The 16,500-nt window shown below is 38.1% G+C and overlaps 1 protein-coding gene and 1 pseudogene across 1 annotated transcript in view; one reads left to right on the plus strand and one right to left on the minus strand.

Moving 5' to 3' along the window:
• The first annotated feature begins 2,630 nt into the window (after positions 1-2,630).
• The window catches only part of LOC129494847 (RNA exonuclease 1 homolog), a 40,224-nt gene continuing 26,354 nt past the window's right edge, over positions 2,631-16,500 (plus strand). The window contains exons 1-4 of the mRNA XM_055302008.1: positions 2,631-2,690; positions 4,246-5,411; positions 5,845-5,934; positions 10,033-10,185. Coding sequence (XP_055157983.1) covers positions 4,254-5,411; positions 5,845-5,934; positions 10,033-10,185 — 1,401 coding nt within the window. The 5' untranslated portion in view covers positions 2,631-2,690; positions 4,246-4,253. The remainder of the gene's footprint in view (positions 2,691-4,245; positions 5,412-5,844; positions 5,935-10,032; positions 10,186-16,500) is intronic.
• LOC129494848 (60S ribosomal protein L7a-like) lies at positions 15,090-15,854 on the minus strand (annotated as a pseudogene).

Genomic DNA, 16,500 nt, shown 5'->3' on the forward strand with positions numbered 1-16,500 from the left:
AAAAATTTTTTTTAAAATTCAACTGACATAGTGTATCATTAGTTTCAGAGGTAGAGTGCAGTTATGCATCAGCTGCATATAACACCCAGTGCTCATTACATTCACATGCCCTTCATCCACTTATTTTGTCACCCCACTCACCTCCCTCCAGCAAGCCTCAGTTTGTTTCCTAGAGTTGAGAGTCTCTTATGATTTGTCTCCCTCTCTAATTTTGTGTATTTTTCCCTCCCTCCCCCTATCCTCCCCCGTTTTGGTTTTTAAATTCCACATGAGTGAAATCATACAATTGTCTTTCCCTGATTGAGTTATGTTGCTTAGTATAATACCCTCTAGTTCCATCCACGTCATTGCAAGTGGCAAGATTTCGTTTTTTTGATGGCTGAGTAATAGTCCATTGTATATACATATCCTATCTTCTTTATCCATTCATCTGTCGATGGACATCTGGGCACTCTCAATAGTTTTTCTACTTCCATGGTTTGGACATGGCTACTATAAACATTGGGGTACAAGTGCCACTTCAGATCATTATAAGACTCTTAGCATTCTCGTTTAAAAATTATCCAGTTATCCATCCCTTATGAGGTCATCCATCCCAGATGTATTTCAGTTTACAAAGAAGACAAATGGAATATGGATATTATTTTGCTTTGAGGAATTAGTTTCAAATGGAGGGATTTTAGGAATATGCGTCAGGTCTTTTGTAGATATGTGTGGAGCTGGGGCGGTGGGGAGGACTTAGGTTTTACCATCTTCCTAAATTCTCATCTACTTTATGCTAGGCAGTCTGGTACATTACATCATGCTGAATTCTACTACCCTATTAAAGGCACATTTATCTCACAGATCAAGAAATGAAAACTCAGGCAAATCAGATAGCCTGCCTAAGATCACCTGTTGGAGAGGGGGCAAAGCTAAGATGTGTTTCCAAAGTGAGTTCCTCTCTGTGATCCAGGAAGGTTACTAGTCAAACATAACAAAAGTCAAAAGAGGTTGTTTAGGAGAAAGGCAGGCCCCACAGGAGGTTCCTTAAGGGTCCTTTTAGTTCTTGGGAAATTGTTTTCCCTACCTCTAGCTTAGGTCTCTATAAACTTTCTGCATAGAAGACAGACACACTCTTTACACTCACCTGCCAGGTCCCTTACCAACCTATTCTGAGTCATTAGCTAACTCCCTGATTTCTGCTCTATCTCAGCCCCCGTCTCACCATTGGTTGGGAAAGCTCAGAAGCTACAGACTATATAAAACCGACCCTTCCGGGACAAGAAGTGGCTTAGCAGCTCACCTCAGGCCTAGCTCCTAGAGGGCAGTTCCTGAGCCAGTGGGGGTGACCGTGAGCCCATGCTGCCCACTGTGGGTTACTTTTGCCATTTGCCATGCCCTTTTGACGGCCCCAGGGGTCAGTGCCAGCGTTTGTATTGCCGGTTCTGGCACCAGGAAATGCGGGGGGAACTGAGTGAGGCAGATGATTGCAGCTGCTTGGAAGTACTCCAGATGCGGAGGAGCCGTGTTGAATCCATGGGTGAGAAAGAGCTCATGGAAAGAGCATCAGGTGGGCTTGAGGGATGTCTACCAACCATTCCTACCTGTTTTCTCCACCCACCCTTGAGAGGTGTCGAGAATCTCCTTGAACAGAAGCAGGTGTAAGTTATGTTTCAATCACCCAACTCATCTCCAGTACTAAAAAAGCATTATAGTGAGAAAGTCAATCAATATAGCATGACCATGGCTAAAAATGATCAAAAGAGACATCAACTATATTTTTAAAACTTGGCTTCTCATCAGTGGGCATGAAAAATATCAGGTAATCCCTACTGGCTTCCACCTCTTTCTCCTCACTTCCTAGTCTAGAAGCAAGAAGAGGGTCCCACAGACCAGGCTGGTGTGGGGGCGTCGTGGGGGAGCTTCTGATTTGTCTTCTACCAAACCTGCATTTCCTGAGGTTCTCTGGATGTTTCCCTTGAAAGGACATAAAAAAAAAAAAAGAAAGAAACAATTCCGTTTTAACTCCCCTGTCTCCCCTGCATTCTGAAACACCCTCTTTTTCCTTTCCCTGATGCCCGTACACTACTCTCGGCCTGTCCCTCAGCCCTCCAGGAGGGACTCTAATCTCTTTTCCTCTCCCTTGGCTATTCAAGGGCAATTCCTACAGAGTGGCTATTACAAGAGAAAAACAAGCGCTGGCGTTAGGAAGAGGAACCAAGTTGTCCCAGAGTCCCCAAGAGTCAATCTCCCCAGCACCACACACCCAGCATCAGGAGCCTTAGCGCCGACCTTTATTTGCTCTTTGTCCCTCCCGTGGGAAGTACATTCTAAGTGGAATAGTAAGGGTGCTAAGGGCGGGTCCCGACTGAGGGCGTTATCCTTAGGCCTTTTGGGTGGTCGCAAGACTCCTGCGGCCGGGGGCGGGGTGCAGAGGGGTTCAGGAGGACGGAGGGGGCTGGCTGTCTTAAGAACTTCTGCCTCGGGTCCAGAGGACGGGCACCTCCGCCCCGTGAGTGACAGCTGTGCGCACCTGCCCCGCGCTGGCGGTGGCTCCGCCCGCAGGTGGGCGGGGCGGGGCGGGGCGGGGCCGGGTCACGCGGTGGGGCGGGGGGGGCGGGGCGGGGCGCCGCTGGGCCGGTGGCCTCCTGGCTGCGGACCGGGATGCGCGGCTCGGGGCGCGCGGGCCACGGCGGCGGCCTGCGCAGGTTTGCGGGCCGTGGGATGGTGGGGCGCGGGCTCGTGTGGGCTTCTCCTCTCTCCTTGCCGCCCTCCCCGGTGTGGGATTATTAGAAGGGGTTTTCTGTGCTCTGGTGAAAAGGAGGTGAGGCGGGACCCTGGTTGGAGCAAAAAGTATTTACAGCCCAGAGGAACTCCCCTCGGTCCCCTCTAATCTTCGCCTGGGCGAAGGTTTAGCCCTCAAAATTAGCCCTCTGCATGTAGCTTCTGATGGGGGGGATTTTTTTTTTTTTAACTTGTGACATAGAAAGTATAATCACTTTTTTTCCCCCAATAGCTCCCCCAAAGCAGTGCCTAAACAGTCCTTCCTGAATGAAGGCAACCGAAAAAAAAACACAGATTATGCTAAAATGCAATTCTGACTGATTACCCAGAGTTTAGTTCCCTGTTCAAGTTTATTGAAAGAGAAATTAGATCCAGGCGTTTGTTGGATTCTGGGATAATTTTCATTCTTGTGCTTGCTTTTTGCCTCCCCACCCCCCCCCCAAATGCCATACGCTTTTGTAACACCTTGTTTTGGATTTCAGCAGAGTTAATTTCTTAATAGAAAACAAAAGGCTATTGAGCCAGGAGGGAGCTCGTAGGGTAAAGAAGCATGTGTGTGTTAGCAAAACATGGGGATTCTCCAAAATGAATTCAGAGCTTCAAACATTGGGACCACATCTTAAATCTGAAATCTCTTGTTTGAGAGAAGAGAGAAGTGTGTAAATTGTCCTATAAATGATAAAGGAAAATGTACCTTGGAAAGAGAGAAAAAAACTTGTGATTTCCTTACTGAAAAGTCAGGAGGGAGCTGCCAGGTGTTGTGAACAGCCGTTACCACAAGCCTTATATCTTGTTAGTATCCTGGTTTTTCCTTAGGAGTGTGAATCCAGCTGCTTGGAGTTTTAGTGACCAATTTTTTTTTAAGATTTTTTTTTTTATCATCAATGTGTGTGGGAGAGGTGTTTTATATTTGAGGCAATCAGTAGAATACCAGGGACCTCAATGAAAATTTTGAGGCCCACTGAATTTAGGAAAGACTAATGTTTTAAATGACTTTTTCTTATAACTGGGAAGATGTATTGGTGTATGAAACTATGTGCAATTCCATGTAAATGGCATTTAGCTTTTGAATCATTTTCTTTTTTTTTTTTTTTGAATCATTTTCAAATGGTCACTGGTTGGTAAATAATACGGTGAATGGGGTATATCCAAACTGTATCACGTTTGACACAGTTCAATAATTATATGCAAAACTGGCCAGCCCACTGGTAGATAGTCACTCTAATAACGAGGCACGAATGTTCTTTAATCACTCATGGAGAAGGACTCAATATTTGAAAGACTTCAAGAGAGCTAGCCTTGACTTCTCATTCTGCTTCTAAGAACCTATCAGTTAGTAAACCACCCCCTGTGAACAGCTGGGTTTGGAGGAGTTAATGTCCTTTTGATAGTAAGCTACTTGTCCAGGGTATTCTAGAGTCTGCATTTCATCCGAAGTGATTTGCAAAGATAAAACTCTTCTTCCATTGACAAAACTAGGTACAACTATGGAAGAACTGGAAAGGCTCAACAAAGAAATTGAATCTGTCAAGACTGAAGTTGAAGAAAAGCAGGAGAGGTTCTCCAAGTTAACTTTAACACTTGAAGAGCTATCTCGAAGCCACATCGCCTCCTGGAGTTACAAAAATATGAGGCAAGATGTTCTTGAATATAATAGCCTACTTCCAAAGCAGAAGTGGAATGAACCATCAAAGAACGAAGAGAGTCAGCCTAGAAAGTATGTGCTGGACCACAAATGTCCGGCAACGGATCTAGAATATGATCCCTTGCTCAATTATTCTGCAGGGCTGCTTGGGGCATCGAAAGCAGGGCAAGATAAGACTGATACACAACACCTCTGCACCTGGAAAAAATCTGTGGGTGAAAATTGCCACAAGCCCCAGGAGAGCCAAAGACCTTATGTTTCACCAATAAGAATTATGATAAATCTTCAAGAATCTGATGAAGATGACCTTGTAATGGATGTACCTCCAATCATGCCTATTGCTAAGAAATCTAAACCATTGAGAGGCTTCAAATATCAGAATATAAACGAAAGACTACATATAATGTCCTCAGAGGAGAGAAATCTTCAAATAAGTGGCACCGAAGAGGAAAAAATAGATAAAACCCAACCAACCACACTGATAGTTGATGATGCTAACAAATCAGAACCACCAGAATTGCTCATGCAAAACTCCCTGGTTAAAAAAAGTAACATAAACTTGTATGGTGTTAAAAACCACATGTCTGAGATGGGAAGCTTTGGTGGTGAGAGAAACTATGTCTGTATTTCAGAAGAAAGTATATCTTGTGCACCTCTCAGTGACAGAGAAATACGGAACAGAATCCATGATGATAATTACCCACAGAGTAAAAAATACATAAAAACAATTTATGATTCTCAGAATGAAGAAAGTGAATGTCGTTACTCAAGCCAGCCCCAAATCTCTTCCCCGGATGAGCATGCAGAAGACAAAGTGCTGAGAGAACAAGATGATAGTCAAGACTTCACTACTTTTGACCACAAGTTAGTTGAATTTGATTTTGATAAGGAACATACTGAAGAGGACACTCCCTCTGATTATGATGACACGATGAAGGAATGTCTTCAGATTTTCACTGAGTTCACAGAAAGTGAAGCTTGTAGAGAGACTACTAAACAGGTCAGTCCAGTTTTTTTTTTTTAAATCTTTTTCCTAAATTTAAAGGAGTTTCCCTTAAGTGTGTACTTTATTCTAAACTCTATGGAAATATGAATTCTATAATGTGTATATAATACATACTGATTCTTGTGATCAGTAATATTTTGGAACGACAAGGCAAAAGCCTTGATAACTGGCCAGCTATAGTGTCTCATAGACTTGACAGATTCCAGAGGCCCTGGTAGTACATACAGCAGTTTACAGTTGATTTCCCAACTTAGAGAAATCTTCTATTGTAGTGTATGCATGTCAAATTCAAATTATTTTTTTGTGAATTATTTCTTAATAAGTCACCCAGTATTTGGTAGCTTGGATTCCTGTGGTTTTTCAGGAGTCGTGCTAGATTTGCCTTTACTCTGCTAAAATTGGATAATTCTTATCTTTTTCCCACTAGGCTTCAGGAAAGCAAATGGAATTAGAGATGTTGTATTGTCAAAACACTTCTGGACCAAAAAAGAGAATTGCACATATTGCCAAGTTTGATGTGAGTTATTTAGTTCCTCACTTGCAGAGCACATGATTTTACAAAGTGCATGCCTTGTCATTCTGAGCTTTAAGTATGTTCCAGTACTTGCTGTCTTGTTATCCATCTGGGGGCACAAGTGGACACTCATTAAGTGGATTCCTCTGTGTAAGCATTTTCTGCATCCTTCATTTCACCCCCCCCCATCATCTAACATTTTGATTAAAAGCAGGTAAGTTGTTATTGCATAGCTTTTTAACTATAGATTTCTATGGTCAGTCCTCATTATTTGGGACGCCTGAGTGGCCCAGCGGTTGAGTGCCTCCCTTCAGCCCAGGGCATGATCCTGGAGTCCTGGGATTGAGTCCCACATCCGGCTCCCTCCATGGAGCCTGCTTCTCTGCCTGTATCTCTGCCTATCTCTCTCTCTCTGTCTCTCATGAATGAATAAATAAAATCTTTAAAAAAAAAACCTCATTATTTTCAGATTCTGTATTTTCGAATTCACCTATTCACTGAAAGTAATTTGTAACCTTAAAATAAGGACTCGTTTTTGTGGTCCTTTGTCAGCCTGCATAATGACAAAAAAAAAAAATGCCTCACACACACATTCCCAGCTAAGATTGAACACGGCAATATTGCCTTCTTGTTTCAGCTCTCATTCTGTTAACATTCGCCCTTTTCTCAATCTACTGAGTGCCATTTCTTTGAATGTTTGTGGTGTTGGTAATTTTGCTGATTAAAATGGCCAAGTATAGGGTTGTCTAGTGTTTCTGAGAGCAAGAAGCCTGTGATGTGCCTCACAGAGAAGATGTCTTAGATAAGCTTTGTATAGGCATGAGATACAGTGCTGTTGACCACAAGTTCACTGTTCACGAATCAGCAGTATATACTAAGAGTCTTTAAACAGAAACACTCATAAAACAAGGTTAAGTTATTGATTGGTTAACAGAAACGTGACCAGAGACTCACCTGAACCGAACTCTATGTTTGCCCCAGGAGCAACGGTTCAATACTCACTGATGCTTGTTTGTAGGACCCTATAGAACATTAAGTACTGTGAATAAGGGGAATGGGCTATAGATTTCCAAAGTCCTTTAAACTTCTTGTAACATTGTATATGCTGAAATTCCTTTATGGCATGTAAAGAAGCTAAATAGGCACTGCTGTGAGTAGTATTCCTCTACCACTTTTGTGTTAAAAAATATAAAAAAAGTTTATGCTTCCAAGTCCCAAAAGAGAACTTGGGTTCTGGTTCTTCTCACAATAGTTCGACGTCCTTGGGCAAGTTATTTAATTTCTCTGAGCCTCATTTTCTTTATCTGTGAAATGAAGATATTGAGTATCTATCCAAGGGTCAGATATATAGGTATTTAATAAAGTAGTTTCTTTCTCCTTAGGAAAAAAATTATGGAAGCTAACATTATCTCCCTTTAATTTTTTCTCCCTTAAAATAAAGTCTCACAAATGGAAGTAACAGGACAAAGGAAGATAGAGTTTTAACACTGTAAAAGTATGTTGCCAAATTGCCTTCCAGAAGGGTTGTAGCAGTGTACAGCTTTATATAGTATTTCAGGGTTCCCTTTCCACAAACCTTTACCAAAAATGGGTATTAAATTAAAAAAATAAATAAATAAATTTTTTTAAAAAACCTGTCCATCTGGGTGATATTTTATTTCCTTGTTTTCTGTGACATTTATTTTGTTGTTAATCAAGCTGAACATCCTTTCTGGTGTTCCATTCTCTTTTTATACTGAATGTTGCTGTAGAGAAGTCTGATGTTAGCCTGCTGTTTCTCCCTGAATGTGTCACCTGATACTTCTGCCAGGTTACCTAAAGCATTCTTTCCTTGACTTCAAATTCCTGTAACATTGGTAGGATATGTCTTACTGTTAGCTGTTTTGTTGACATTTTTACCTGCATACGAAGTTGTGTCATTTTCATATGAGAAATAACGTTTTCTCTTATTTCAAGGAAATTTTCTTATATGCTTTAAAGATTCAATTTTTTTTCTCAGATTATTTCTGAGAATACTCCATTTATGTGTGTATTGTATTACATGGGGTATTATAAATGTAGTCAATTCCAAAAGCCTCTGTGCAAAGAGAAAAAGTGAAATGATCTGTCTTCTCACATTTTTTAAAATCATTTTGTATTTTCTGTGATGCTTTGTAGGTTCCAACCAGTAAGGAGATCCTTAGCTCATTCAGGGAGCCAGTTCCACCACTAATTAGTCATCCTGGAATCCCTCAGGCCCAGCAACAGGCAGTGCAGATAATGGCTGACATCAGGAGTGAGCAGGCTTTTCTTGCTGCCCGGTCAGAACAAAACAAAACCATATTTGCATATCCGATCTCTCAGGCCCAAAGGAAAGCCTCAGGAGGTATGAGAAAATCATTTAGTTAAGAAATGGAATTTTACCTTATTTTAAAGAACCTTTCCTATGAAGTCCACATATTACCAATTACAGTTAAGTTGTTCACATGGAGCTTTATGTGAAACAATAAGGTTAGCATGATATTTAAATCATTTATGCTGTTTATCCTTAAATGCTAAGCCATAAGAGGTAATATTTTGCAGTATTTCTACATGGAATGAATAGCCTTATAAATTGTCTAAATTTGTTCTAGTTTATATTGGGATTAGCTATTGGGATTTTTTTCATGTTTACATTTTGTTTCCAGAAAAAATATAGAGTCTATAAAGGAAGTATTATAAAAACCTTGAATTGGTAACTAGATAAACTCTAATCATCTGAGGGTAAGATCACTAAAACTTACCTTCTTTTTTTCTTGTTCTTTAAAACTTCTTAGAAAATTTGCTTATATCAAGTGGACTTCATGTGGATGTTGTTCTATCAAGGGAAAAGCCAACTGCAAAGCTAAGCAGATCATACATTCCTGTGAAAAGTATAATACCTTCTATTCCTATAAAGGTATTATAAACTAAGTCTGAAGACTAGAGTTTTATTTCTGATAACCAACTTTCCTGTCTATATATAGAGTCCCTGAGAGAGTGCTTATATTCTGTTTTTTTTTTTCTTCTGGAGATCCTGCCTTCAGATAAATGTCAGACACCAGAGAGAAGTTTCCACTTTTCTTGGTTACTGTTAGATACAGTTATTTTCATTTTATGAAAATGATGAAATTTATGTCTGAAAGTCACATTCAGCTATTTTATTTATCCTGTCCATGGAAATACTAGGCATATTCTTAGACCTAAAACCTCTGTGGCTAGGATTAATTTAAGACTGCTCAATTTTTTTTTCAAAGGAAAATTTCACATTGGAATATACCTTTCAAGAGACATCCTGTGAGTCTTGTGTATGTGTACCAGAGAGAGAGAGAGAGAATGCAAGCAGGCAGGCAGGCAGACCTTTAGTAAATAATGCTATCAGTGATGTAATATAGCCTTCCCCCTTTATTTTTCTGTTTGTGGCAGTGACTTTTTTTTCCCTGTTTACTAAGTATTCTTCAGCAGAAAACCACTTGTCAATTTTAAGGCTTTCTCCTTCCCTAAAATGCCTCTGAGCTACAACCCAACAACGCAAAGAAGTGTAATATTGGCTTTTCCCCCCCAAAAAGTGAGGCAGATTAACTGATTTTAGAATTCTCATAGTCTTTATACATTCTTCAAGAGGCATACTAAAATTGTTTATACCTGGGATCATTTAACTGAGGATTCACACATTCTTCATAAATCTTATTTAAGTCTGAGCATTTTTCTTTGTGAAGTGGTAACTGACATTGGGACATGCGTTTGTTTTAAGAATGGGTAAGGGGCAAACTTTCCTATATGCTGGGCAGAGGAGCACATCAGAGCTCTGCGATTGCAGATGTGGGGAGTAGAGAGAGGAGTTGAGTACTCAGGTCAGCTTCAGTGGGGTACACGGAAATAACAGCACAGACCCAGCAGTGTCACAGTAAACTTTTGTGAGTGTAGGCCCTTTTATACCTCATACTATTCTATTTTTAAGAAATTTAAAACTGGACATTATTTTTGAATTTCATTACTGTAGAACTTACCTGAGAGTTTTACTTCTTTCATTCACATAGTAGAAATGTTAAACAGAAACATGTGTTTTTCTTTTCTCTAATCAACAACTCTGTATTTAACAAGATGCCAAAATACAGGGTGGCTCATCGCAAGCGGGCTTTGGTCACACCAGAATCCTCTTCCAAAATCCCTGAGGAAGTGAGACAACACTATGTCAACCTCTTTGTTGAGAAGTATTTGAGAGTTTATAAAACAGAGGATGAGGCTCTTCACAAGGTCAGTACAGAATAATACAGTATATCTGGAGACCCACACATACTTCATAGCTATTGTGTTGAATAAAAAAGAAACTTGTGGGGTACAATTAGCAAACAACTTCATTCATTTTCTCTTCACTTCTTTTTTGAAACCAGGCTGTGGGACCAGTTCCTGGAGGACTTGCCTGGTCTTCTTAAGTTGTCAAGAGTATCCTGGCTGCTCTAGTGACAAAAACTGGCCCAGTCCCATGATTTTCTTATCAAGGCCAGTGGTATATTAATCTGAGTATTGTCTCCCCTCCTTTTTTTTGGGCATATACTGTCTAGTGAGCCATAGTCTCCACTACTCCCTACTACATACACCTATTTACTCTCATTTATGGTGCAGGCCTGGTCTCTTGGAGGTACTTGTGTTTGGAAATCCTACTCTAAACCTTTTTTTTGAAAATCTTTCAAATCAATAGCAGTTGCTATGGCTCTCATCCCCCTCTGTATCTTTGAGAACCTTTGTGGGCTGTGTGAGTAATAAGGAGTCGGGGAACTATGGCTCCCTACATGGAATAAGTGCTCTAAGAGAGAGAGAGACACTACTTAGTTCCATATGATTATTGCAATTCATGTCCAATATTTACAGAATTCTAATCTTTCAAGCATTTTTCTGCTAAAATCTCTAATTACTGTTACACAAACATATAAACATATCTGAGCACTAGAGTTGGACTTAGTAGTGCCATCATTTCTCTGATTGAGGTTAATTCCCATTGCTCTGGGAGTGAATGCAACAAGAGCCAGGTTTCACATCGCTTATGAGGAAGACATTTATAACTGATATGCTGCCCATACCGTTGCTGCTTCAAAAAGAGGTGAGCTACCAGGTGCTAGAAACATTTGGGATGTAAGTAAAGTTGTCATCTTAACAGATTCTTTTATTAAGAGTGAGGAGGAACTCGGGGATTCTCCTTAGGAGCTCTATTGAGCTATGCTTCACATACTACATTAATTCACCCATTTAATGTGTACATACTAGCAACTTAGTATACTCAAGTCCCCCACTTGTACAACCATTACAATCAATTTTATTTTATTTTATTTTATTTGTTTTATTTTATTTTATTTAATTTTATTTATTTTATTTTATTTATTTTATTTTATTTTATTTTATTTATATTTTATTTTATTTTATTTGTTTTATTTTATTTATTTTATTTTATTTATTTTATTTTATTTTATTTATATTTTATTTTATTTTATTTTATTATTTTATTTTATTTTATTTTATTTTTTACAGTCAATTTTAAAACATTTCCAGCACCCCAGAAAGATCCCCTGTTCCATTTAGGTGTCACACCCCTAGCCCTCCGTATCTCCTAGCCGTATTCAACCACTCATTTACTTTCTCTACAATTTGTTGTTCTGGTCATTTCTAGAAAAATGAATCCTATAATATGGGGTTCTGTTGTGACCAGCTTAATGTTTTCACTTAGCATACTATTTTCAAGGGTCATCCATTTCGTAGCATGTTATCATTACTTCATTTCTTCTTGCTGAATACTGTTTTTTGGATATATCCATCCATTTATCAAGTTGATGGACATTTGAGTAATTTCCACTTATTGGCTATTAATGAACATTTGTACATAAATGGATATTATAAGACTAGAGGTTTAAGAGATCTTTATATATTCTGGATACAAGCTTCTTAGCAGATTGACCATTTGCAAATCTTTTTTTCTTTGGGTTGTATTCTCACTTTTTGATGATATTCTTTGCAGTACAAAAAGTTCTTCATTTTGATGTATTCCAATTCATCTGTTTTTCTTTGTTGCTTGTGCATTTGGTATCATATCTAAGAAACCAAGATAACAAAGATTTATTCCTATTTTATTTTTTTCTTTGAGTTTTACAAGTTTTAGTTAATACATTTAGGTATATGATCCATTTTTTACATGATTTTTGCACAAGGATGTCCAGTTGTCATAGCATCAGTTGTTGAAAAGACTGTTCTTTCACCATTTATTTTCCTTGTCAACTTTGTCAAAAATCATTTGATCACTAATATTAAATATAAAGGACCATGAATTCTTGACTCTGATTCTGTTTCATTGATCATATATCTACCTTGTGCCAGTACTACACAATTTTAATTACTGTAGTTTTGTGTAGCAATTGTTAAAGTTGGAACTGTGACTCCTATAAATTTGCTAAATTTTTCAAATTATTTTGGTCCCTGGCATTTACATATAACTTTTAGGTGCAGCTAATATCTTCTATGAAAATATTGAGTTACAATTTTAATAGAGATTGCTTGGAATCTAGGAATCAATTTGTAGTAGATTATCATTTAACAATATTAAAAATTGTGAACAATGAACATGGAATGTCTTCCCATTTATTTATCCCCTTTTAATTCCTTTCAACAGTTTTTATAGTTTTTAGAGTACAAATCTTGAAATTTTTTGTTAAATTTATTCTTAGGTGTTGTGATCTTTTTAGTACTAAAAATGGAATTATTTTTTAAATTTTATTTTCAGATTGTTCATAACTGATGTATAAAAATACAATTGATAATTTTATCTTGAATCTTGAAACCTTGCAGTATCTGTTTATTCTACTAGTTTTTAGTGAATTCCTTGAGATTTTCTTTAACTAAGATCATATCATCTGCAAATAAAGGTAGTCTTTCTTCTTCCTTTCCAATCTGGGTACATTTTATATCATTTTCTTGCCTAATTTCCCTAGCACAAACTTCCAGTAGAATATTAAGTAGAGAGGGTTGGGGGGCATCCTTGTCTTATTCCTTTCCATAAAGGAACAAGTCATTCTTCATTAAATACAGTGGTAATTGTGGATTGTTTTGTTTTTGCATGTCCTTTATCAGGTTAAAGAACTTCCCTTCTATTCCTAGGTTAAGTGGCTTATTGTGTTGGATTTTCTTAAAGACTTTTTTCCGTATCTCTTGAGATGAATACAGGGCAAAAACTCTATGACAATTAATGTAGTATATTACATGGTTGTGGGTTGGGTTTTTTTTGGTTGTGTGTGTGGGTGGTATTTTTGTTTTTATCTTTAATGCATTTCTTGTATAAACCTCCTTGGTTATGGTGTATAACCCTGTGTCACTAGATTCAATATACTAGAATTTTATTGAGGATTTTTGTGTCATTATTAATCAGGTCTACAGACATCAGTCTGTAACTTTCTTATTAAAATACTACTGTTTTAATTGTGATAAAATATGCATGACATAAAATTTCCCATTTTAACCACTTTAGGTGCACAATTTAGTGGTATTCGATATACTCACAGTGTTGTTTAACCAATACTACTATTTCCAGAGCTCTTTCTTCATCCCAAACAAACTTTGTATCTATTAAAGAGTAACTTGTCATTCTTCTCTCCCTTAAACTCCAGGCAGCCTCTGTTTGACTTTCTGTCTCAGTGAATTTGCTTACTCTAGGTACCCCATCTGAGTGGATTCATGTGATATTTGTCCTTTTGTGTCTGGCTTTGTTGACTTAGTATAATGTTTTCAAAGTTCATTCATGTTGTAGCACATATCAGAATTTCATTCTTTTCGAAAGCTGAATATTTTATAATGTGATACCACATTTCTTTATTTCTCTGGTGATAAACATTGTATTTGCTTGTGGTAACTTTGTTTTTGCATTTCAGGGTTATAATAGAACGAGATGGAAATAGTTCTGTCTTTTACTTTTTGGAGGATTTTATGAATGGTTTCTATTCCTTTTTTAAAAAAACATCTTTAAATATTGGAGAATTCATCAGTGAGGTCTGGGCTTGTGGGAATTTCTTTTTAATTACTAATTCATCTCAGGTCAACTTGAGCCAATTTCAGGAGGTTTTATTTTTGTAGAATTTCCTATTTCATCTAAATTTTCTAATATGTTAGTACATGGTATTCCATACATATAGTGTTTGTAGTGTTCCTTTAGAATTATTTTTATTTTTGTCAGTTCTATAGTGATGCCTCCTCTTTAATTATTGATTTCAGTAATTTGAGTCTCTTTCTTTTTTCTTGATCACCCTTGCCAAAGTTTTGTCAATTTTGTTGATCTTTTTAAAGAACCAACTTTTAGTTTTGTTAGTTATCCTATCTTAGGAAATTCTTTATTTCATTTATTTCCACTCTTTACTATTTCCTTCCTACTATTTCTTTGGGTTCAGTTTATTATTAAAATTATAGTTTAAGATGGAAGGCAAGGTTATTTATTTGAGATCTTTTTAATAAAGCCATTTGCAGTAGCAGTTATTCTCTGATCACTGCTTTAGCTGTATCTCAAAAGGTCTGATACATTGTTTCTATTTATATGCATCTCAATTTTTAAATCTCCCTTTTGATTTTTTTTCTTGCTCCATTGTGTAATTTAGGTTCCACATATTTGTGAATTTCCCATTATTGGCTTGTAATATGATACTATTGTGGTCAGAGAAAATACTTTGTATGATATACATCCTTTTAAATTTATTGAGAATTGGGACACCTGGGTGGTTCAGCAGTTGAGCATCTGCCTTCTGCTCAGGGTGTGATCCTGGGTGGGGGGATAGAGTCCCGCATCGGGCTCCCTGCAAGGATCCTGCTTCTCCCTCTTCTATGCCTTTGCCTCTCATGAATATATAAATAAAATCTTAAAAAAAATAAATTTATTGAGGATTATTTTATGGCCTAACACAAGATCTGTTTTGGGAAATGTCCCATGTGTGCTTGAGAAGCTTATATATTCTGCTGTTATTGCGTGGAGTATTCTATAGATGTCTACTAGGTATAGTTGATTCATAGTGTTGTTGAAATGCTCTATTTTCTTCACCATATGACATGTTTCCATGATTGAGTATTGAGGTCTCCTTGACCCTGGCTGAAAGAGAACTTTCTATTTTAAGTATACATAATTCAACAGTGTGTACTTAACCCAATTTGGTGGCCAGTTCTTAAGCTTTTTTTTGCCTTTTCCAACTTGGCATTGTGAACCACCATTGGATCCAGGACATTGCCTCCCCAGTGGCAGTGGATCTCATCATATATGTCATTGTAATTGGTTCTGATGGCTTCCACCAGCTTAGCCAGAGCTCCTTTGTCTTTCAAGTTAATCTGTGTGAAGGTGACAGTGCAGGTCTTCCTGTGGACCACATGCCCTAGCTTGGCTTCCCCTTGTTAATGCAGTAGGGAACCCCCATCTTACAACACAGAACAGACGGGAAGACCCCAAGCTCAATAGGATCCACATCATGTACAATCACTACCAGCTGAGACTTCTTGTTTTCCACCGTGGTGGTGACAGTATTAACCCCAGCTCAAAGATCAGGAGGCCTCTTAGTGGGGACATCCCCTTTTCTGGAAGCTTTCTCCTCAGCCTGCTTCTTCTCTTGCTTTGTTTCTGGTCTGTGGGCCAGCTTAAGCTGATGAGTAGCTATTTGGTGGTCCAAGGCCTGGATGAACTGATTAATCACAGGAGACACTTTTAAACATGTATACAGAGTAGCCCTTTGCTGCTGCAGCTAGATATAGCAGGGCCATTTGACAAAACTGGTGAGGTCCCTTTTGGATATCTTATCCAAGGCCAAAAATCTTGGGCCTTTTCTGAAACTGACCAGCTTCTTGGCCTTCTGCTGCTTTGCAATAGCAGGGGCCAGGGCCACCTTCTTCCCCGTAGCCTTATTTCCTTTTGGCATCTTGGATAGCTAGAGAAGAGAGAAACTTAAGGTCTTCATTCTTAATGTTGAATTGTTATTTCTTACTTGAGTTCTGTCAGCTTTTGCCTTTTCTATTTTGGTGCTCTGTTATTAGAGGCATATTTGTTTATAATTATTCTGTCTTATAATTATTCTGTCTCTCTGATGGGACATGTTATCATGTCTTTGTCTCTAGTAACAACTTTGTTTTAAAATCTACATCGTCTCAAAAACAGTAAGATACCTAGGAATAAACCTAACTAAAGAAGTAAATGATCTGTATGCTGAAAACTGTAGAACACTTATGAAAGAAATCGAAGAGGATACAAAGAAATGGAAAAGCATTCTATTCTTGTGGATTGGAAGAACAAACACTGTTAAAATGTCTATACTACCCAAAGTAATCCACACACATAATGCAATTCCTATCAAAATACAAACAGCATTTTTCACAGAGCTAGAACACACAGTCCTAAAATGTGTATGGAACCACAAATGACCCCGAATAGCCAAAGCAATTCTGAAAAAGAAAAAACAATGGAGGCATTACAATTCTGGATTTTAAGCTATATTACAAAGCTGTGGTCATCAAGGCACTATGGTGCTGGCAAAAAAACTGGTAAAAAGATGAATGGAACAAAATAGA

Source organism: Nyctereutes procyonoides, unplaced genomic scaffold, assembly GCF_905146905.1.
Source record: "Nyctereutes procyonoides isolate TBG_1078 unplaced genomic scaffold, NYPRO_anot_genome, whole genome shotgun sequence".
NCBI lineage: Eukaryota > Metazoa > Chordata > Mammalia > Carnivora > Canidae > Nyctereutes > Nyctereutes procyonoides.